A 22,817-nucleotide genomic window follows, 5' to 3' on the forward strand; every position below is an offset into this window, starting at 1 on the left:
CCATCCTAACCCCTTCCATCCTAAACCCCCTCCATCCTAAACCCCCTCCATCCTAAACCCCCTCCATCCTAAACCCCATCCATTCAAAGGAAACACAACTCCTCAACGTGCACATACCACTGGTAGAACAACAAAGATAAGCTAATTTCACCAAGACCTGAAATGATACCACACAGTGTATGGTGTATCTACAGTATAGTGGATCTACAGTGAGTATCTACAGTATAGTGGATCTACAGTGTGTATCTACAGTGTAGTGGATCTACAGTGAGTATCTACAGTATAGTGGATCTACAGTGTAGTGGATCTACAGTGTGTATCTACAGTGTAGTGGATCTACAGTGTGTATCTACAGTGTAGTGGATCTACAGTGTGTATCTACAGTGTAGTGGATCTACAGTGTGTATCTACAGTGTAGTGGATCTACAGTGTGTATCTACAGTGTAGTGGATCTACAGTGTGTATCTACAGTGTAGTGGATCTACAGTGTGTATCTACAGTGTAGTGGATCTACATTGTGTATCTACAGTGTAGTGTATATACATTATATTTGCAACAATATATAACGGTAACAAAAGTAAACAGTTGTCGTTCAGTCTGAATTTTGAAAAAACAATAACGTAAGTTTCCATTAAATATCATAGACATGTCCCATCCTAGAGGACAAAGGACTAACACCATTTGTAATGTTACTGTGGTCATAAGGTCAGAGGATCCCAGGTCGTTGGTACAGACCCAGCTGACAGCCTGACGCACTAGGAGCTAGTACACACTGTGCAACACCGGTTGGCGTGCGCACACACACACACACACACACACACACACAAACTATGAACCAGTAGACACTTACCTCTCAAGCTGTAGGGCCTATGGTGTACAGCTGCTCAGGCAGACACAGAGAGACAGAGAGCAAGAGAGACAGAGAAAGCGAGTGAAAGCGAAAGAGACAGAGAGATAGAGAGGAGAGAGACAGAGAAACAGAGAGAGAGAGAGCAAGCAAGCATGCAGTGTTCAACCAAGTGTTCAGGAAGTTCAAGCAGACAATTTTAATCCTCCAATTTCCTCCTCTCTAATCACGTCTCGCTAGTCCATGGCAGAGACCAAATTGGAAACATCTTCCGCACAATATGACACTAACACTGTAACTCCAACACACGGGCAACACACTAGTAGCAGGAATGTGGCCCAAACATTCTGAAGTTTTCATGTCCTTTTGTGACGGTTACATGGTAGAAAGGTAGATTAGCGTGACAAATTGAGATGCTAAAATGATGAAAACTGATTATCGACCACTGAGTGTGTGGAGCAAAGCAACATGGACGTTAATCTATTTTGTCAATGGAGCATAAAGCTGACATTTTAAAACCTCAAACTGTTCACTTCTGCAACAATGTTAAAGTCCTTTCGTCAACTATGAGACGCAGTCACATCCAATGTGGACACATGATCTTTTCTTCATCTACCAGAGACAAATAAAATCACAATCTACACAATCTACAATCGTTTGGGCAGATTTGGCCTTAACCTTAATCTGGGTGCCAGGTCATCAGATTAACGTGAGGGCTGGCTAATGAACATGACCTCGCACGGAATACGAAGACAACAAGGGAGCACAATGCCGCTGAATCGTTACAGACACAAAGCCCTGATTCATCAAGTTGACCAATCAGGGTTTGAACCTTGTTGCCCCAAGAGAGCAATTCAATTGAATAATTTGATTCCTGAATAAACAACTGCAATTAGACAATAAAATCATCAATACCAATTATGAAAAACATCTACTGACATAAGTACTCAACAGAGTTGATGTTCTTCAGGGCAGATTGTTGTTTTTTCACTCCAAACTACAATGACAGCCAGTGCTTGACTGAAATCGGTACCGGTGCTGTTTATATTTAGGTGCAGAAACTCCCCAATAGTTTTGAGCTAATATACTAGAAGAGGTGCAGAAACTCCCCAATACTTTTGAGCTAATATACTAGAAGAGGTGCAGAAACTCCCCAATACTTTTGAGCTAATATACTAGAAGAGGTGCAGAAACTCCCCAATACTTTTGAGCTAATATACTAGAAGAGGTGCAGAAACTCCCCAATACTTTTGAGCTAATATACTAGAAGAGGTGCAGAAACTCCCCAATACTTTTGAGCTAATATACTAGAAGAGGTACAGAAACTCCCCAATACTTTTGAGCTAATATACTAGAAGAGGTGCAGAAACTCCCCAATACTTTTGAGCTAATATACTAGAAGAGGTGCAGAAACGCCCCAATAGTTTTGAGCTAATATACTAGAAGAGGTGCAGAAACTGCACAATACTTTTGAGCTAATAATCAATAAGAGGTGCAGAAACGTCCCAATACTTTTGAGCTAATAATCAATAAGAGGTGCAGAAACTCCACAATACTTTTGAGCTAATATACTAGAAGAGGTGCAGAAACTCCACAATACTTTTGAGCTAATAATCTATAAGAGGTGCAGAAACTCCCCAATACTTTGAGCTAATATACTAGAAGAGGTGCAGAAACTCCCCAATACTTTGAGCTAATATACTAGAAGAGGTGCAGAAACTCGAGCAGTAGAACATTCGGTGATCTCCTGCCAAAATCAAGCCCTAGTTGAAGCAGGGTTAGGGAGGGCGTTGGGGGTAGTGTTAAATATCTGTATGGTAATTATTTTATACCCTCACGCCACACCCCCTCCCTCTCTTTCTCCGACACTGGCTCTCACATTCATATGCCCACTAACACTTAACAGTAGGAACGGATACTGTACACACACGCACGGTGCACATTTGCCTGATGGGGGAGGGGGTCTACTCACTAACAAGTGGATTATAGGAGCGACACTTGTAGTGCAGTTGAAATCTCATTATCCTCTCCGGTGGTGGAATATGACATGAGCGCATTGTTAACGGGCTGCTGGGTCGCACCCCCCAGAGCCCAGGCACCAGCAGGGTTAATTACAGTGGCCGACGGGATACCTTTAAAACATACAGAGAGACCTGACACAGCCACTGCACGGGAGCCCCAGCCCCCCGCCACCTCTCAAAATACTAAACGATGAGTAACACTTTAAATATAGGGTACATGGAAAATAGAATAATATCCACCCACATGTCAGAAAGAGGTGATACTTTGACGCCTGCTACTGGTGCTTGAAAACCGAAAAAAAAAGTTGGCCTATTTTTTAAGAATTTGAAACAGGAACGGTTACTAAATAAATGTCAAGGTAGAGAAACTTGCTAATTACAAAAATGCAAATAGATCATTGCGTGAAGTATGAGGAAAGATGAACGCATGCAAGGTAGGTAGAAAAGTCGGCACACAGAAGGGTAAGTGCACAGACTGAAACATTTGTGACAAGTGTCATTTGGATGTATCTCGTGTGCTACAAAAGATAGCAGTGCAGCTCGATCACAACTGACTAAAGCCAGGGAGCACTCAATGCTGATGTGTATTTCAACTGCTCATCATGAAAGCCCATTTATGAAAAAATCTTGCAATGATAAAATTCATGAAGTATAAATGAATCTACAAGATCCACTAAAATAGGATGTCATAACTTTTATTTTGGGAAATGCATTTCAAATAAACAAGCTGTACAAGATGTTATTTTTTTTTAATGTACGCGTTAAAAATCTGTGAATCTTTTTTTAATTTCACCTGTTATTTAACTAGGCAAGTCAGTTAAGAACCAATTCTTACTTACAATGACAGCCAAACCCCAGACGATTCTGGGCCAACCCCTCCCCTAACCCAGACGATTCTGGGCCAACCCCTCCCCTAACCCAGACGATTCTGGGCCAACCCCTCCCCTAACCCAGACGATTCTGGGCCAACCCCTCCCCTAACCCGGACGATTCTGGGCCAAACCCTCCCCTAACCTGGACAATTTTGGGCCAAACCCTCCCCTAACCCGGACGATTCTGGGCCAAACCCTCCCCTAACCCGGACGATTCTGGGCCAATTGTGCACCATCCTATGGGATGCCCAATCACAGCTGGTTGTGATTCAGCATGGAATCAAACCAGGGTCTGTAGTGACGCTCTAGCACTGAGATGCAGTGCCTTAGACCGCTGCGCCACTCATCTTGCTAGTGTAGTCATTTAAAAATAAGTGGAGAATGGTTTCTACATCCCCTGTATTTAATGGGACGGTGACAAATGTGTAGAAACCACAGCCATACCAGAGGTAAAATACTCCCTAGAATGTGTAGAAACCACAGCCATACCAGAGGTAAAATACTCCCTAGAATGTGTAGAAACCACAGCCATACCAGAGGTAAAACACTCCCTAGAATGTGTAGAAACCACAGCCATACCAGAGGTAAAATGCTCCCTAGAATGTGTAGAAACCACAGCCATACCAGAGGTAAAATGCTCCCTAGAATGTGTAGAAACCACAGCCATACCAGAGGTAAAATGCTCCCTAGAATGTGTAGAAACCACAGCCATACCAGAGGTAAAATGCTCCCTAGAATGTGTAGAAACCACAGCCATACCAGAGGTAAAATGCTCCCTAGAATGAACAGTAAATAATATAGAACAGCTCACACAAAACATACAGCAGATGATGTGGTAACTGCCAGATAACTGACAAAGATAGAAAACAAAGTTCAATTCATTACTAATAGGGAAAGAATATACTGTTTAGTAGGACACTTCTTTCCTAATAACGTTTTAGAAAATGTGGACTTTTCAACAATAAACATTTCAAAACTCTGACCAATCTGTCAAGATATATTTACAATGAGGGTTGCGCCCTTTCAATTACAAGGCGTGTTTTTGCAATGGTAATAATGTGGCGAAGCTTGAAGCAATTCTATATGTATATAATTCTATATGTATATAATTCTATATGTATATAATTCTATATGTATATAATTCTATATGTATATAAGTCTATATATTTGAATTATTCTGAAGAACACAGGAAATTATAATGGTAGGACAGTCTTCAATAAAATATGAATGCCAAATAGAAAACATTTGAGCTCAAATAAAAATGTACGAATTCCACATTTAAGAAATCAAATGTGGAGTGTACTGACAGGAGTCACTATCTGTGCTAATCTGAAATAACTGCTATAACTGTCCTTTTGAAATTAAGCATATAATCCTCTTAACCTCCAGTGAAATTAAAGGGAATGGGAGCACATGGAATGTCATCAATGGTAATTAACAAAAACAGCCTCCACTAAACAGTGTAAAATATCCCCATAATAACCATGTCATTGTAAGTATAATTAATAATAGGAACATAATCAATTTGAATAAAGTTTATCTCGGTTTCCTGGGTCGAACAGCTCTATTGCATATAACATTTCTCATTTTTAAGGCGATTTTTTTGTATGGCCACAAGATAGTGATTTTGCCAAGTAGGTTACTAAAAAACAGAGCATTTCAAATGTTGTTGTGTATAAAACCTTTTTTAATAGAAACCTAGAAATTAAATTCCAATCTGAGCAAATAAAGAATGAATTGCAATATCATTAAACATTCACTTAATAAGCAGCACTGACAGTTCATTGTGTTTTATAGAAATACACCGTCAAAACATCCATTATTTATTGTACAGAAGACAACAGATTCAGCACCAGCTTATCTATTGACAAATGTCTATTGACTATGATAACTAAATTAATTTAAAAGCTCTTCAGTACTTCCACTGCTTTACACACAATACCGAGTTATTACAGTGTACGAGTACAGTTCACAAAATCTCCTTGACAATCCACAGTGCAAGGCTGGGATACACATTTCATTCAGAAATAGATATACAACTACCATATCTCACGAGGCAACTTTTTAAAAAAAATGAAAGAACACTTACAAGATACCAACTGAAAGCTACATGCTCTTTTAGAAGGATTAACGTTTAAAAAGTATCAAAAGATTGCTCAAAAAAATAAAGTCAACTCAGTCCAATGACTGGACAACATTTCCGCACACCCAGTCTTCAGCCCCATGGTCCCAAAGAGAGATAGAGGGAGAGGGCAACAGACAGTGAGGAATGCCCACACACCACTACCCCCCCTGCCATACAAAAACAAAACCACCACTGTACCACCACCAGCCATCTCGTTCCCCTCTGTAACATGTCCCCTCTGTAGCAAAGGTCTAAAAACATTTACTCTGTTACTCATAAGGACAAGGACAGGCAGAGTAAAGTTACTGTTTCTCTCCTTCAGCCCCTCATCAATTCCCTGAATGAAGCCTGCTGCCTGCCACTGTGGCCAAGGTGGCCTGGGTGAGGGGAGAAGGGGAGAAGGGGGTGAGAGAGAGAGAGAGAGAGAGAGACAGGGGCCAACGGATTGGAATTCTGAAGTTCATGGTCTCCTTACAGAGGAATAATACAGCCATTGTCTCCTGGGAATACAACTATCTTCTTTTATTCAAGCTGGCAAGGAACCTGCCATGGAGAAAAGGACCAGAGCTCACCATCACACTCCCCTTACAAAAAATAATTAAAACAATAACGCTGGCAATAATTAAGATAATAGTAATATAATGATGCCAAGGCTAACGAGTCATCCCCTAATGAACACAGGGCGCTGGGAGTTTCAAAGTCCTTTCATCCAGCCGACTGAACTCATTTGTATCTGCTAGCCTCAATAGACTATTGTGAATCCCCCTGCCCCTCTTCATCTCTCAGCAGTCTACAAACTCCACTTGTCTTGTTTTCTCCGTCTAGTTTAACCTCTCCCCATCACTCCTGGAGCAACAAGGATGTCAAAGGTTGTCTGGCCTCTATGACCACAACAAGCAAGTTAATCTGCCCCGGCACTGGGTCCGGCTCATGGGGGCTTTTTTCCCCTTCTGTGTGCTTTAATTGCTGGCGCGGCGTCAGAGCTCAGGAGTGGAGTGCGATGCTCCGCACACTCGGCTTGGCTGCAGGCAGCCGGAGCACCACGCAAAAAAAACAACTTGCTGCCTCAGTGTAAACCAGAGGTCTGACAGAAACGGTCCCTTTTTGTTTCTTGTTTTAACGCCGTCACTGAACCTTCCTCGATTAGACGAGACAAGCGGACGCTGGAAAATATATTGCTTTACTTATGGCAAGGACTGACTGCTCGGTGCACTGCAGAAAAGTTGGAATGAATGTCAGCAGATGAATTGTTGTTTGTGAAAAAGTGAGAATATTTCATCTACAAATGGGTATTTATTTTCCTGAAGCCAAACTAATGTTCTATAAAACAGGACACTGTAAAAGAACACATAAGTACATCGCTGGCAGGACAATATTTCAGATCTGACATCCTGAATTGAGACAAGAAAAAAAACAAAAAGGGACCTGAGTCTCAAGGCTCCTACAGAGAGAAGACTGTGACATTGACAAGACACAAAAACCAACAATACAGTCATTAAAAATCCACTCAATGTGAACTTTCAAAATGGAGTTTCAAAAAAAGACGCAGAAAACATCTTTGTTTTTTTTAAAGGCTCTAAAGAAGAGGTGGGGAATGAGTTTTTTAAGAAGAAAAAGATGGAAAAGAAAAAAACCAGCTTTGGTTGCTGCCAACTTACCATCCACCAAGTCCTGGCTGAGATGTCGTAGCAGAGCTGCCATTTGATGGAGCCTTCCGTGGTTTTGCCTGCCATTACACTGTCAGCAAGTTCCATCTGATGCTAGCGCACTCACCGGAGGAGATAAGACGCCTAATTGAGAAAACATTCGCACTGGCATGTTGGGAAACATGTAGCCTGCTCCATACCATATGGAATCATGGGTAAAAAATTTTAAAAAAAAAATCTTGACAATGAACCAATCTCAAGCAGACCCCGTGGCAAGGTGAGTGGCAGTCATCTGCTCAGAGAGCGCGCCGTCTTTAGAAAATACACCAGAATGATGAGCCTTTTTTCCACATCACTGAGTGCCTGGGGTCCTTTTTTTCTCCCTCTTTAATTAGGGCTTGTTCTTCATCATCATCATCACCACTAGCCCGTTGACTTAGGTCTGCACAAGTTCTTATATTTTCCTGACTTTCTGCTCTCTTTTTTTTGGGAGGAGTGGAGAGATTTAATAGGACAGAGTCAGGTAGAGAGAGAGTGAGGGCAGTGGGCTGAAGCGCTACAGGCTATTAGGCTGACATTTCTGCCAGACAGATGGAACTGCTTAAAGACTATCATGCAATGCCCCCCCCCCCCTTTCCCTCTCCGGCAAATGTCTATCTTTTAGCAAAGGATCCACTAAAGCCCTTACACAAAAAAATGGACACCGGGTGGTCACTTTTACTGACTGCCTTACTTGACACTCTGGTAATATATTTTTCTATGTAGACAAATTCTGGACATTATGTGGAGGAATTCAAGGCAGTGTGTAGCAATGCTGTCCAGAAGACATTTCACGCCTTTTAAAATTGTATTGAGGATAAGTAAGTTACCAAACTACTTTACTTTGAGTGTAAAGTTTTTCAAAGTATTTCAAATGGTGCACTTTGAACTTTAAAAAATATATATTTTGAGTATGTTTAGGTGACAGTAGATATTCTGTATTTATATTTTTGATGTTTAAAATGACAACCTGTACTTGACTACCTCACTTTATTGTTGCCCATATTCACCATTGCATGCAGTACAATCAGTTCACCAAGTTAGATGACTTTCTCTGGTAGTTTCCTTTAACAACTCCTATCTTCTGGTATGCGTTTCATTAGTGTTTTGCTGATAAAGTCCCAAAATGTTTTCCAAGTCAGCAATCAAGTTTCAAGATGCATAACTTTCAAAATACAGAAATACAGCCGGTATGACGCAAAACGCATCCTCATCATATGACGCAAAACGCATCCTCGTCATATGACGCAAAACGCATCCTCGTCATATGACGCAAAACGCATCCTCGTCATATGACGCAAAACGCATCCTCCTCATATGACGCAAAACGCATCCTCGTCATATGACGCAAAACGCATCCTCGTCATATGACGCAAAACGCATCCTCGTCATATGACGCAAAACGCATCCTCCTCATATGACGCAAAACGCATCCTCGTCATATGACGCAAAACGCATCCTCGTCATATGACGCAAAACGCATCCTCCTCATATGACGCAAAACGCATCCTCCTCATATGACGCAAAACGCATCCTCCTCATATGACGCAAAACGCATCCTCGTCATATGACGCAAAACGCATCCTCGTCATATGACGCAAAACGCATCCTCGTCATATGACGCAAAACGCATCCTCATCATATGACGCAAAACGCATCCTCGTCATATGACGCAAAACGCATCCTCGTCATATGATGCAAAACGCATCATATGATGCAAAACGCATCATATCGGCTGTATTTCTGTATTTTGAAAGTTACATATATCTTGATAACTTGATTGCTGACATGCAAAACATTTTTGAGACAATATCAACAATGGACTAACGAAACAAGTACCAAAAGATAGCTTTTGTGTGGAATTTTCCTTTAAGTGCATTGAGCAGGGCTGGAGGGCTATAAGAGGTGATGCCCGGCCAGTACTCTCTGAAGCTCAAGTTCCTCATCAGGGGGAATACCTGAACCAGGGGAGGGAGGAGGAGACAGAGCGCCCATCAAACAGTTCTCCCATTGTAGCATAGCGGCTATGGAATTTGATTCAGCCAGAGATATGGCAAGCGCTTTGGGGAGGGGAGTAGAAATGCACAGGTACACTGAAGACCAAAGGCCCCGCTGATGGGTTTGGAGGTAGGTCATCTTAAATTTCACTTCTTGTGAACACTTTTTTACTTTCTAGCACACTTTGTTCCCCAATAAAATATGAGAAAATGTTCCCGACCTTTCTCAGAATGGCTGAGATACAAACACTGTAAGTATGAATCTGAGAATCTGATTCAACCTTATAAATTTGAATTCTTTAAAAAAGTATCTTATTAAATAAAAGTGTGTAGTCTCGGATGAAGAAATCACAACAATAAAGTGAGGCAACAATCTAAATATTCATGTGCAACATGTTATCTCAATAAACATTTGGCTTTCAGAGACCTTGTTCTCAGACTACTTTCACCATCAATTAGAATTGTTTTATTTGGTTTTACTCTTTTTAAGGATCAGTCCAGTTTAATACACTTTATGGACATCAGTGCAGTTTCTATTATTAAAAGTCAAGAGGAAAGAATAATTGTTTATATCATCTCAATTAAAGGAATCACTACTATTTTTATTTGACATAGCTGACCTTGGTTGGATATGTAAGTCGTTTTTCTGTTACATTTAGTATGGATGAAGGTTTGCAAAGACCAGAACTGTGGGAAGTTCAGGATTGGTTACGTGTGTTTCTGTGCGTGTTTGTGTGAGAGAGATTGGGGATAGAAGCCGTGTCACACGGCGAACGAGGGGCCGTTTAATGTACACCAGGTTAGCAGCGGCCAGAGAGCCTCTACAGTCTGCACTATCACCACATACAATGAAAATTACAAGGCACATTAGTCTGCAGCACATATTAACACAAAGTCTTTCAGGCCGGTGTCACAATAATGAATCAATTAACCCCCCCCACCACCAAAAAAAATACATCGAAAGATTCTACGTGTAGGTTTGATAAAAGTTGATATTACATTAAGAATACGACCACATGGACATTACGTTGCTATATGGTTGCTACTGACGATGGTCACCGGGGTGAATAAATGTGCCATGTTATCAAATGGTATGCATGATATGTGCTAAAATTACATTCTAAAATGTTATATGCAGATGGTAATTACAGTTCAATTGGAATGTTACATAATGCAATATTGATTAAAAGCAAAAAATATAATAATAAAATGTCTACCATTAAGAGCTGTTCTTCAATATGAGCAACTATGATTTCCCATTAAAAACTGGCGAATGAAGTAAACACTTTCAAAACATTTGAGGATATTAAAACAATGCTACAGAAAGAAAACAGCCTGGCAACTCTATAAACTGGCCATTAGAAAGCAGTCAGTCAACTCTATAAACCGGCCAGTAGAAAGCAGCCAGTCAACTCTATAAACTGGCCAGTAGAAAGCAGTCAGTCATCTCTATAAACTGGCCAGTAGAAAGCAGTCAGTCAACTCTATAAACTGGCCAGTAGAAAGCAGTCAGTCAACTCTATAAACTGGCCAGTAGAAAGCAGTCAGTCAACTCTATAAACTGTCCAGTAGAAAGCAGTCAGTCAACTCTATAAACTGGCCAGTAGAAAGCAGTCAGTCATCTCTATAAACTGTCCAGTAGAAAGCAGTCAGTCATCTCTATAAACTGGCCAGTAGAAAGCAGTCAGTCATCTCTATAAACTGGCCAGTAGAAAGCAGTCAGTCAACTCTATAAACTGGCCAGTAGAAAGCAGTCAGTCATCTCTATAAACTGGCCAGTAGAAAGCAGTCAGTCAACTCTATAAACTGGCCAGTAGAAAGCAGTCAGTCATCTCTATAAACTGGCCAGTAGAAAGCAGTCAGTCAACTCTATAAACTGGCCAGTAGAAAGCAGTCAGTCAACTCTGTAAACGGGCCAGTAGAAAACAGCCAGTCAAATCTAAAAACTGGCCAGTAGAAGGCAGTGTTGCACTAATGGGCTTTACAGTTATTAGAGCGCTTCACAGTCAGATAGTGAAGTTTTTACAAGTTAAGATTGACAATCATACCCTTGGTTCCATTTACATGCCATGATAAAGATGGACTTTTCTTCATTCTCTCTTTCTTACTTTTTTCCGAGTATCAGTATGTCATCAACACAATGCGTTTTGCTGTCAGAAGTCCTCCATACATTAATTTATGCAATTGAAAAATGACAAAGCATCAATGACAATTCCCATATTATTATTTGACATGGATACCTTAATTTTAACAAACAGTTTACTAAACACAGTGTATCAAAACAAGTATAAAATCAAGTAAATTAGGCTGCAACATTTTTTTAATTACAAAAATATCTTGTGCCTTGAACTGTGCTTGAATCACACACCACAGCAAGGAAAAAATTAATTGCAAATAAAATACAATGGGTATAATAATATATTTAGTACTATCACTACACACTTGGGAGGCAGACATGCTGAAATGATATGACGTGATTTATGACATTTCAGCATATCAAATTGAACGCACTAATGCCTTGCAGATCTGTTGTTTGAGAATAAAAGTTGGGAAAAAACATTGGGTTCATTCTAAAAGGATAAACATTGGTCTTCATTAATTCTGCTGATTCAACATCAGGAGGATATAGTAATCTATAATTGTTATATTTTCAGTTTATCCAATATGGCCACTTACCTGACATGTGGTTAGCTAATAACTTCCCAACTTTTATCAATGTATGTTTTTTTAACCAATCTGTAATTTCAACTGAAATGCTAATAAAAATGATACAAGCCAAGCTTAGTCATAATATACAACGACAGTGCTTTCTAGCCGTTCTGAACTGAAACCGGCCAAAGGGAGAATGCTCGTGCACCTTTTTCCAATTTATCCCCAAATCCAATAAATTAAGCAAATGTGTGCATTAGGTTACTTCCTCTTGCTAACCATGATTCAAAATGCTGAGGAAAAAAACATGAACGTCAACATGTGTTTCGCTTTTCCTCTTTGTGAAACATGGCTATACCCCCAGGCAGGCCTGTGTCCTGCCACCCAACGCTGTAGCCGGTGCTCCGCTCAGTGAAACTCGCTGAAGCCAGAGGAACCGTCAAAGCCAGTGTTCTGTGTGATAATCCAGTCCCTGAGTGTCCTTAGTGCTTCCTAGGACAGGATTAGGCTTAGCCAAGTAGACTAATTTAACCAACTTTGAAATAAGTATCCCACAAAAGTGTTCTAATGGCTAAATTGAACAGTCTTGGAAACTTCTTTCCGGGCACCTTTTCCCCTGTTTTTATCTGTCTGTTTTTACCCCTGTTTTTATCTGTCTGTTTTTACCCCTGTTTTTATCTGTCGCATCGGCACTTGCAGAACATAAGCACCCAGTGAAGCATTTGACAAAACCCAGGAAGCTTTACTCCAAACAAGAGAATTTGTTTTCATGCATTTTCCTCTCTGATTGTTGTCAGATGCCTTTGTGTTCCAGGTTGTTAAAACTGCAGAGGGGAAAGCATGCACCAAAATAAATAATATTTCTAATTTATATACTCAACGTATATATTATATACGGTATAAACTACAAACAATGTCTTTGAACTTAAACTGCAGGAAACAATTAATCTGAAGGCTCTATCAGGGCCATCAGCCATGGGAAGTGAGCTCGCACATCAGCAGTGCAGTGCCAGTGAAGATTCCTCGCATTCATTTTCCTGACATCATGAGCAAATGGGAGCGAGTGAAAAAGCTGCCTGGACCAAAGCTCTTTGGTGCGACATGCCTGATGTGTTAGTGACTTGGGGTTTGCCTGGAGTCTCTTCTGAGTGTGGATGCTAAGTGAGGACAGTAATAGGGACCTGCTGCGCATGTGCTCCAGCGATTAGAAACACGCCACACACACAGGCCTCAGTTCCACGTCCAGGCCATTCGCTGTAGTGAGAACACCCTGGGACCATCATCTACAGTAAAATCTATGCAAAACAATACTCACACAAAATACTGCCACCCACATGTAACACCTAGTAAGCTCTGAGGGCAGAATACTAACTTGAAATACACACGCAACTTCAACTGAAGAGCAAATCTGTATTTAAACAACAAATTAGAATTTGATCCTAAATCCCCCAATTAGTCAGGCAAACTGTGTTGTCCATTCCTCAGAAATACTAATCTGTGTAAATAAACCAAGACAATTATTCCTATCAAACCAGCTGAAAGACAAGGACAAGAGAATATCAGAGTATGAATAATGGATGTCACAAGAGAGAAGAACTGGGAGTATGTGAGACAGCAAAATACATAAGGTTAATACATTCAGGGTAGTGCGTCCACAGCCTCAGACCTGACCCCTTACATTACAGCCACCTGGTCCTATATACACTAGTGACAGAGAGGGAGTGTGTGTGTATGTGTGTGTGTGTGTCCAAACACACCAAATACTGAGTCTACAACCAGCCACAGAGCTGGCAGAGATGGGTTTAAAGTAGAGGGAGGAGGAGGTAAAGGAAGGGGCTTGAGTACCATCTGCCTCTCCACTGCTGACAGAGCCAAGACGTAAGGTCAATGCCTCTCCACTGTTGACAGAGCCAAGACGTAAGGTCAATGCCTCTCCACTGCTGACAGAGCCAAGACGTAAGGTCAATGCCTCTCCACTGTTGACAGAGCCAAGACGTAAGGTCAATGCCTCTCCACCATTGACAGAGCCAAGACGTAAGGTCAATGCCTCTCCACTGCTGACAGAGCCAAGACGTAAGGTCAATGCCTCTCCACTGTTGTCAGAGCCAAGACGTAAGGTCAATGCCTCTCCACTGTTGACAGAGCCAAGACGTAAGGTCAATGCCTCTCCACTGTTGACAGAGCCAAGACGTAAGGTCAATGCCTCTCCACTGCTGACAGAGCCAAGACGTAAGGTCAATGCCTCTCCACTGTTGACAGAGCCAAGACGTAAGGTCAATGCCTCTCCACTGTTGACAGAGCCAAGACGTAAGGTCAATGCCTCTCCACTGTTGACAGAGCCAAGACGTAAGGTCAATGCCTCTCCACTGTTGACAGAGCCAAGACGTAAGGTCAATGCCTCTCCACTGTTGACAGAGCCAAGACGTAAGGTCAATGCCTCTCCACTGTTGACAGAGCCAAGGCATGCATCTCAATGGCTCTCCACTGCTGACAGAGCCAAGACATGCATCTCAATGGCTCTCCACTGCTGACAGAGCCAAGATGTAGGTTAATGGCTCTCCACTGTTGACAGAGCCAAGATGTTAGGTCATTGGCTCTCCTCTGCTGAGAGAGCCAAGATCTGCGTCTCAATGGCTCTCCATTGCCTTTCCACTGCTGACAGAGCCAAGACGTGAGGTCAGAGCCAAGACTTCTGGTCAATGCCTTTCCACTGCTGACAGAGCCAAGACGTGCAGTCAGAGCCAAGACTTCTGGTCAATGCCTTTCCACTGCTGACAGAGCCAAGACGTGCGGTCAGAGCCAAGATACGCAGTTAATGGCTCTCCTAAACTGGAAGTGTGCTCACTGGAAATGTGCTTTCAGAGGTTATCTATGTCCAATGATATTGTGAGAGCTGCTGTTTTACCTGATGACTTGGACTGTATTTGTGCCTTTGTGTACGCAGATGACGAAATGAACGCAGATGAAGGAAATTATTAGTGCAAAGGCCAATAGAGCAGTGAGATTTGTACACAAATACTGTCATTTAAATTGCGGCCTTATACTATTTCGAGCTTTATGCTCCTTTTAAAAAATAAATAATGTTTAATTCAGAAAAACACAATTAGACAACATGGAGGAGGAATCTTTAGAATGTCACAAAAACAAAAGCATCCAATTCTGTAAGCTTAGCAAACAAACACAAAATGGAGTGAACCCTCCCCTCCCCTTTTCAGATTAATGACCGGCTAGTATGCACGACCTCTCCCTGGTTTAATTATCCTCCGAAAATATTGCCTGGTGCCCTTGAAGGCTATTTATACCCTGGGAACTTTAGCCACATCTTAATGGATCATCAGGGTACACTCATCCATTTTGCTGGTGAGAGTTGATGGTTAAGTTGGCAGAGAACATAAAACTTTGAGGAATTCATTTTTCCCCTTTTTGCATTAGTAACAAATATAAACAGGAGCCCTGTTCTCTCCAGAGGGCCCTGCAGACACTTGGAATGGCAGCCAAACGACGTTGAGGCATGCCAAATGCCAAAGTGCTACGCCTTCCCCAGAACAAGACATTGTGTCGTTGTGCCATTTAAAGTCGACAGTCGCTACACACTACGTGGGGCTGTTACCCTGCGAAACGCCCGCTGTGTTGATGTCCATCTTGGCACATCATTCTGAATCAGAACAAGTGGCGATGAGTGGCAGCCAAAGCTGTCATCCTGATGTCCTATGTCAGCCAGCAACAACCCACGCTCTGTTCCTCTGACCTTCATCATCCCAAGGCTCGCTGGCGGCCCATGCCACCTTGTCCCCGCCCTGCTGTCCGGTTCGCTGGCGACCCATGCCACCTTGTCCCTGCCTGCCCACGCCACCTTGTCCTCGCCCCGGCTGCCCAGCAGTGAGCCCACTCAAAACCTACTTTCACAACATTCCATACCATAGCCTACACACAGCTGATTATGCACTGTTACAGAGAACACATTTGATGAATAGTTTTCTAAATTATTTATAGATTTTACAATGGAAATATTCTATAATCTAACCAATTCGTGCTACTAACTGTAGTGGACCTTTGCACTGTAACACACACCGGGATGTGAAGGCTATCCACGAGGGAGGGGGGATTTGCTATACAATTGCACAAACACTGCATCAATTTGCATCCCAATCTAAGTTGACCCACTCTGGTGAAGTGAGGCTAGAATTAAGCAACAAGGCCAGAGGGGGTGTGGTATATGGCCAATATACCACGGCAAAGGGCTATTCTCATGCACGACGCAACGCAGAGTGCCTAGATACAGCTCTTAGCTGTGGTATATTGGCCATATATCACAAACCCCTGAGGTGCCTTATTGCTATTATAAACTGGTTACCAACGTAATTAGAGCAGTAAAAATACATGTTTTGTCATACCCGTGGTATGCGGTCTGATATACCACAGCTGTCAGCCAATCAATATTCAGGGCTCGAACCATCCAGTTTATAACGTGGATTTTCATACAAACCTTACTATCTAAACAGCTACAACTTTACTGCCAGCTGAGAATGATACTAGGGATGAGTTCTTAAGCTATTAAATTCAGCTTTAAGAGTGTTATTGTGAAAATGTTAGATACCAAACGCCAACTTTATGTTTTTGTACATCCAAATAATGCATCTCACCATACTATTGGTCTCGCCAGACAATTTTCCGGTCCAATGAAGAGGGAGGCGGTTGGCAAGGTATGAGGCACATCTTAGGAATTGGCTTTCACTGACACCAACACAGAGCCAGCAGCACCACCAGTGAACAGACTTCCTTTCTAAACTTTGGGATCTTTACAGACTCACACCCAAGATATAGCAGTGTGCAAGTTTCTACAGGCTTCTGACAGAGTTCTATACAATGATGTATATACATTCTGGATGCTGTTGATGCTATGTACATGGGCTCCCGAGTGGCGCAGCGGTCTAAGGCATTGCATCTCAGTGCAAGAGGCGTCACTACAGTCCCTGGTTTGAATCCAGGCTGAATCACAACCGGCTGTGATTGGGAGTCCCATAGGACACAATTGGCTGGGGTAGGCCGTCATTGTAAATAAGAATTTGTTCTTAACTGACATGTCTAGTTAAATAAAGATTTTTTTTAAATTAAAAATGACATATGTATAGCCAATGAGAGGCTTCGAGCCACTAGTTGGCCGTGTTGGCACTACTCAAAGGTGCAGTCATCCATAGGAATGAATGCAATTCTACAGTTTTTCAAGAACAAAATGACATGGATTTAAGTATGTTTTTATGTAGTGGGGACAGTAACATCAGAGGTTTCAAAACAATGTTTTAATTATTTATTTGTATGTTAACTCACATAATATCATTTTAAAGTATGCAGTATGGTGTATAATAGAATAAACATTGCACAAACAAATGTAGACATTAATAAATGCATTTCTATAGCTTGCAAAATATATTGTAACACGGCGGGGGAGCGCAAAGATGCAGGTGCGGCGGCTTCAAAACCCTGCCTCCTGTCAGTCATCTAGTGTATATAAAACATTGGTCCAATATCCCAAGGCGCTGGGTTTTGTCACCCCAAATTGCCTTCAAAACTTGTACGTTTAACCTATACAAACAAATAATATTAAAGTGTTGAATTAAAAATATACGTTTTTACAGCTGAAGCAAGGTAGGCCAACACATGCACGCGAACTTGACATTTTAAATGCACTAATGTAACTAACGTATACTCACCCCATTCTGTACAAATGTGCGCAACCACGACATTCAAACGAGGCTACAAAGAAAACTAATGGGACTGTAGCAACTGTGTTGACTTCAACATCGGGGGTGTGAACTAGGTTTCTGTTAAAGCGTTGATCGACATGGTAATGGCTCTATAGTATTGGAGAAAAGTTGAAAAAACTGACCCTCCGTTACATCTTGACGTGTCATGTCGTAACGTACAGCACGCATAAAGTATTTCTGTCTTACAATCTCTCTCCACCAGGTGTAGCACTTCTCTCATAGTTTTTTGCATCATCACTGCAAGCGATCACGACTCTCAAAAAAACTTCTGAAGATCACTTTAGCACCGACCTAACAACCCGATTCAAATAGGTATGTATTCACACATTATATAAACTCTTTATAGTGTTTTATTTACATTTTAGAGGCGATAAGGTGATAAGTGGGACAGATCAAGTGAAAAAAAAGCAATTTTCCCACACAACATCTCTCCTTCTCACTATCACGCATTAGTTTCGCTTCCCCACCCGCCATTTTTAAAAAGACCCGACGGGGCTCATTGCCTGCTTGAATTATGCAGAAACGGGCAGAGTTGGGGTCGTGTAATTGATTATGTTGGAAAGGGGAGAAATTGTGCTTTACAATGGTATTGACATTACAGTTGATCTGGAAGTATTACGTTTTTGGGGCGCTAAAATAAGGGCAATTGTACGGACCCAGGCGATGTTCAAAAGTGAGTGAGTTTACGTTAATGTGGCCTAATTGTTATATAATATTATGATCAAACACTTACTTACCAAATGTGCCAATTCTTTGGGTTGAAAACAAGGAGAAAATGCGACTTGAGTTTTTCGACATAGTAAACGCTAACGTTAGTGGGTCCACCTTCTGGTTCAACGTTACCTTGTTTGTAGCCTGAGCATAAACTTCCTCATCGAAAAACAGCACATTTCCATTGCCAATTTCTTACTGTTTATGCTACTTGTTTAATGTCCTCTAAAATGTAAACAATGTGTATACTTATTTCAATGGAAATATTGGCAAAATAAAAAATATTTAAGGGCACGGACAACGACAGTAGCAAGAAACAACAATTCTACAACAGTTGGGACGAGAATCAGCGAAGACCGCGGAGATCTGAATTGTGTCAGGTGACTAGGCCTAGTCTATTTTACATTTCAAATGTTCATGTACTGACACCAGATATGTATTGGTTTAGAATCAGACTAACAGCTAAATGTAATAAATTGTTATATGCATTTTTTATTTAAAAAAAATCTGAGGATATTTCTGATTTCTTGGCAATACTGATTTGAACTTTATTCAAAAGTGTGTACACAAATTACTTTCATTTGAAATACATGATTCACATTCACTATTATTCAGGCATCTTCCTGTGTCCAGTCCATCACAAGAGAACTGAACAGAGCACAGGAAAAGGGAAACAGGCCAGGGAGTGGGTTGCTATTGGCGATAATGAAAATAATAAGGCAACTCTGTACATCTCCTTTAATGAAGAAGTCCAATTATTTTTAAATCTACGCTTTTTTTTGGGGGGGGGGGGGGGTGCGCATCTTAAATTTCCCCCTCACATAATGGCCCCATTGTTATGACTGCAGATTAGTGACTGGAAGTGAACTTCACAAAATACCTGCTGTCCCCTGAGTCAGTTACCTGAAAGCTCATATTTATTCCTCCTATCTTTGAAATCCTCTCACAAGGCTGCTTCAATGGTTAGTCAGACCAGGTGGCTTTAATTTACGTATTTAGAGGTATGGCTTATGTTGAGCAGACCAAATTAGCCTGTCCGTCTTTGTGACAATACAGTGAAATCTCCTTTGATATCAGACCGTTCGTTGAGTGTAGAAATAATGGAAATATTTTTTCCATTAGAGATTACACTGCTTTACCGTGGGTTTGTGCATTCAGTGAGACAATGCTTAGGTTTTGAAAGGTAAGCAAGAACACACTGTGGTGACTTGAGAATGATTCCCCCTTAGAACAGGGACCTCCAGAATGATACTACGCTGGAGAGTTGATGAATGGAGGCATTAATTGAAAATCGTCACTATAGGAACACAACGTGATGTGGTTTTGGCTGTGGGCCTTGCCAGCGAGGTTAAGTGCTGAGAGAGAAATGGGCTGTAAGTGAGGAAAAATTGAGAAAGGGAGACTTGAGGGAGGGGGGAGGGAGCAGTAGGACACGGACACAAAGGACAATGTGGGGGATTGAAGGTGATTGCTCTCTCTCGCTCAACTCAAAATGAAGCAATAACGGAGAATTTCACAAAAAACACAGGTAGCACAGATAATTGTAGGTAATAATTTAGTACAATAGTGGAGATATGTCCTTACCTGGAAGGACCCTCTACATGAAATCAGAAGTTAGTGTACAAGCATTAGGAACACCTTCCTAATATTGAGTTGTACCCCCCCCCCCCCCTCCCTCCATTTTGTCCTCAGAACAGCCTCAATTTGTCGGGAAATGGACTGACTACAAGGTGTCAAGAGATTTACACAGGGATGCTGGCCTATGTTGACTCCAATGCTTCCCACAATTGTGTCAAGTTGGCTTTATTGTCCTTTCGGTTGTGGACCATTCTTGATACACACAGGAAACTGTTGAGCGTGAAAAACCCAGCAGTGTTGCAGTTCTTGATGCACTCAAACTGGTGCACCTGGCATCTTCTACCATACCTCGTTCAAAGACAATATTTTAAATATTTAGTCTTGCCCATTCGCCCTCTGAATGGCACACATACACAATCCATGTCTCAATTGTCTCAATGCTTAAAAATGCTTCTTTAACCTGTCTCCTCCCCTTCATCTTCACTGATTGAAGTGGATTTAAGAGGTGACGTCAATAAGGGATCATAGCTTTCACCTGGATTCACCTGGTCAGTTTGTCTTGGAAAGAACAGGTGTTTATTTTAGTCCAAGTAAAGTACTGCCTATCTACCTATGTGAATGATGGGCCAGCCCAGTGCAGGTCCCTTCCTTAGGCTTGGATGGCAAGCTCAAAAATATCCTGAGCCCATGGTCCACCTGAGCAGCTCCTCTGGTCCGACCCCCATCACATGGCAATCAGAAATGAACAATTCTAGTGTGCCCCTCTCCCTTTACGTCTATTTAGCATAATTACGTTGATCTGCCTACGGTAAGGCTCAGCGCTCCCTTGCCTTCTGCCACTGTGAATCACATCGGCATGCTAAACACTTCATCTGGGGTCTTCGGGCTGCACAGGCTGGACACATTGCGGCCAACCTCTGTGGGCTGGATATGAACACAACACTTAAAAATAGGTTATCTAGACTGGTAGCATTGTCATTTTATGACAACAGAATATTTGAAGCGTTGCTATGGATACACAACGGGTGATTTAAAATTCTGAACTTAAATGTTTACCAGTCTTTTTCCCTCAGGACTATTAGTTTACTGTAAAACATACCAAATACTTGAAAGTCACAGACTTTCCACTTTATGCTTTTTAAATATTAATTTGCAATGCAAATACATGTTGACTAATACTGAGCAAAATGTTTATGGTGATTCCAGATGATTGTGGGAGACAATTGTGCAAGAAAACAGCACAAATCCTCTTTAGGCTCTGTGTTTTGTGTTTAAAATGTAAACATAGTGTAAGTCTACACCACTATTACCAACAAAAATAAGTGACATAAACTGCCCAATGTGTATCCCCAGCCAAGCCTCCAGCTCCTCCTTCTAACAGTATGTTCTCAACCTTCTGAAAGGCTTGGTTATCAAACCAAAATATGAAACCCAAAACAGGAAAATCATTTTTATGGCTTTTAATTATATTTTTTAGGCTTTTAATTGGAGGGACATCACTTTTTTTTATTTTGTGAACACTGCACCACGGAAACATATGTTCACCTAACCCTAGCAGATGTCCTTCTCCAGGCCCTGACTCACGCCCAGTAGAGGCAGTAGAGGCATGTAAGCAGTAGAGGCAAGTAAACTTTCATAAAAACAAATATTATCTAGTCACTAGCAAGATATGGAAACGGCAAAGCAGAATTGTAGTTGTCAGTGGAAACAGCCAAGACACTGAGGTTGGAAGAGAGAGGGTCATGGCTAGATAGTTTACAGCTTATGTCAAAATCACATCAAAGTATGACAAAATATATTATTTCAGCTAACCTGTGACCTAATTCTCCTAACCTTCTACGTTAATTATCCTAATCTGCTACAAAAAGTCAATTCTGGTCCATTCTGACATAAACAGTATACTATCTAGTCAAAACCAGAGAGGGTGCCCAAAAATAAGAAACAGAAGATGTATTGTGGCAGTGTTGCCATCTGCAGCCTGCCCTGTGTTGGCAGCGCCGTCCGTCCGTGCGCTTCCCTTTCCAGTGAGTGGAGATTAACAGACAAGCCGAGCAGTCTGGCAGTCACCTTGGCCCTGCTGGAGCCGGAGAGGGTGACGTCCCCCAAGAGGGAATTACAGAACCCTCTGCATGTCCTGATACTGTTCAACAAAACACCTTTTCACATCCAAAACCCAGAGGATGCAATAGTTCTAATATTGCCTGGTTAGGGCAACCATTGTCCCATTTATTATTATGTATTTTTTTAAATGCTCGTCTGGCAACTCTTTCTGCTATTTTTGCCTGATTCAGTTGGGCTGCTTAATTCGATCCGCCAACATATTGTACCTCTTCGTTTTATCTTTCGTTTCCCTGCTGTTCTAAGTCATTCAAATATTTCCTCAATGTCACTGTTTTTCCCCCAATGTGAATGTCAATAAGACAAAATAGGAACCGCATAGGGCTGACACAATGAAGAGAGCCGAAGCACAGACACAAAACACAACAGGGCAAAACTAGAATGTTCTTGTGCTGGTTGTTGGCTACGTATTGTACATTTCAGGGTCAGTGGACTGAAAGAAACCTTG

General features: G+C 41.5%; 1 protein-coding gene across 6 annotated transcripts in view; it reads right to left on the minus strand.

The window, feature by feature from the left end:
* The window catches only part of LOC110485551 (nuclear factor 1 A-type), a 310,371-nt gene extending 302,362 nt beyond the window's left edge, over nucleotides 1–8,009 (minus strand). For 2 of the 6 annotated variants that reach the window (XM_090185219.1, XM_036946569.2), the window contains exon 1: nucleotides 7,525–7,988. In XM_090185219.1, the coding sequence (XP_090041345.1) occupies nucleotides 7,525–7,620 (96 nt within the window). In that variant the 5' untranslated portion in view covers nucleotides 7,621–7,988. Of the gene's footprint in view, nucleotides 1–7,524 lie in introns of all 6 variants that reach the window. The other 4 variants (XM_090185531.1, XM_036946686.2, XM_036946510.2 and 1 more) reach the window with 3 other exon arrangements.
* Nucleotides 8,010–22,817: the final 14,808 nt, after the last annotated feature.

The sequence above is a fragment of the Oncorhynchus mykiss genome, chromosome 1, assembly GCF_057628025.1.
Source record: "Oncorhynchus mykiss isolate SJ-2025 chromosome 1, ASM5762802v1, whole genome shotgun sequence".
Taxonomy (NCBI): domain Eukaryota; kingdom Metazoa; phylum Chordata; class Actinopteri; order Salmoniformes; family Salmonidae; genus Oncorhynchus; species Oncorhynchus mykiss.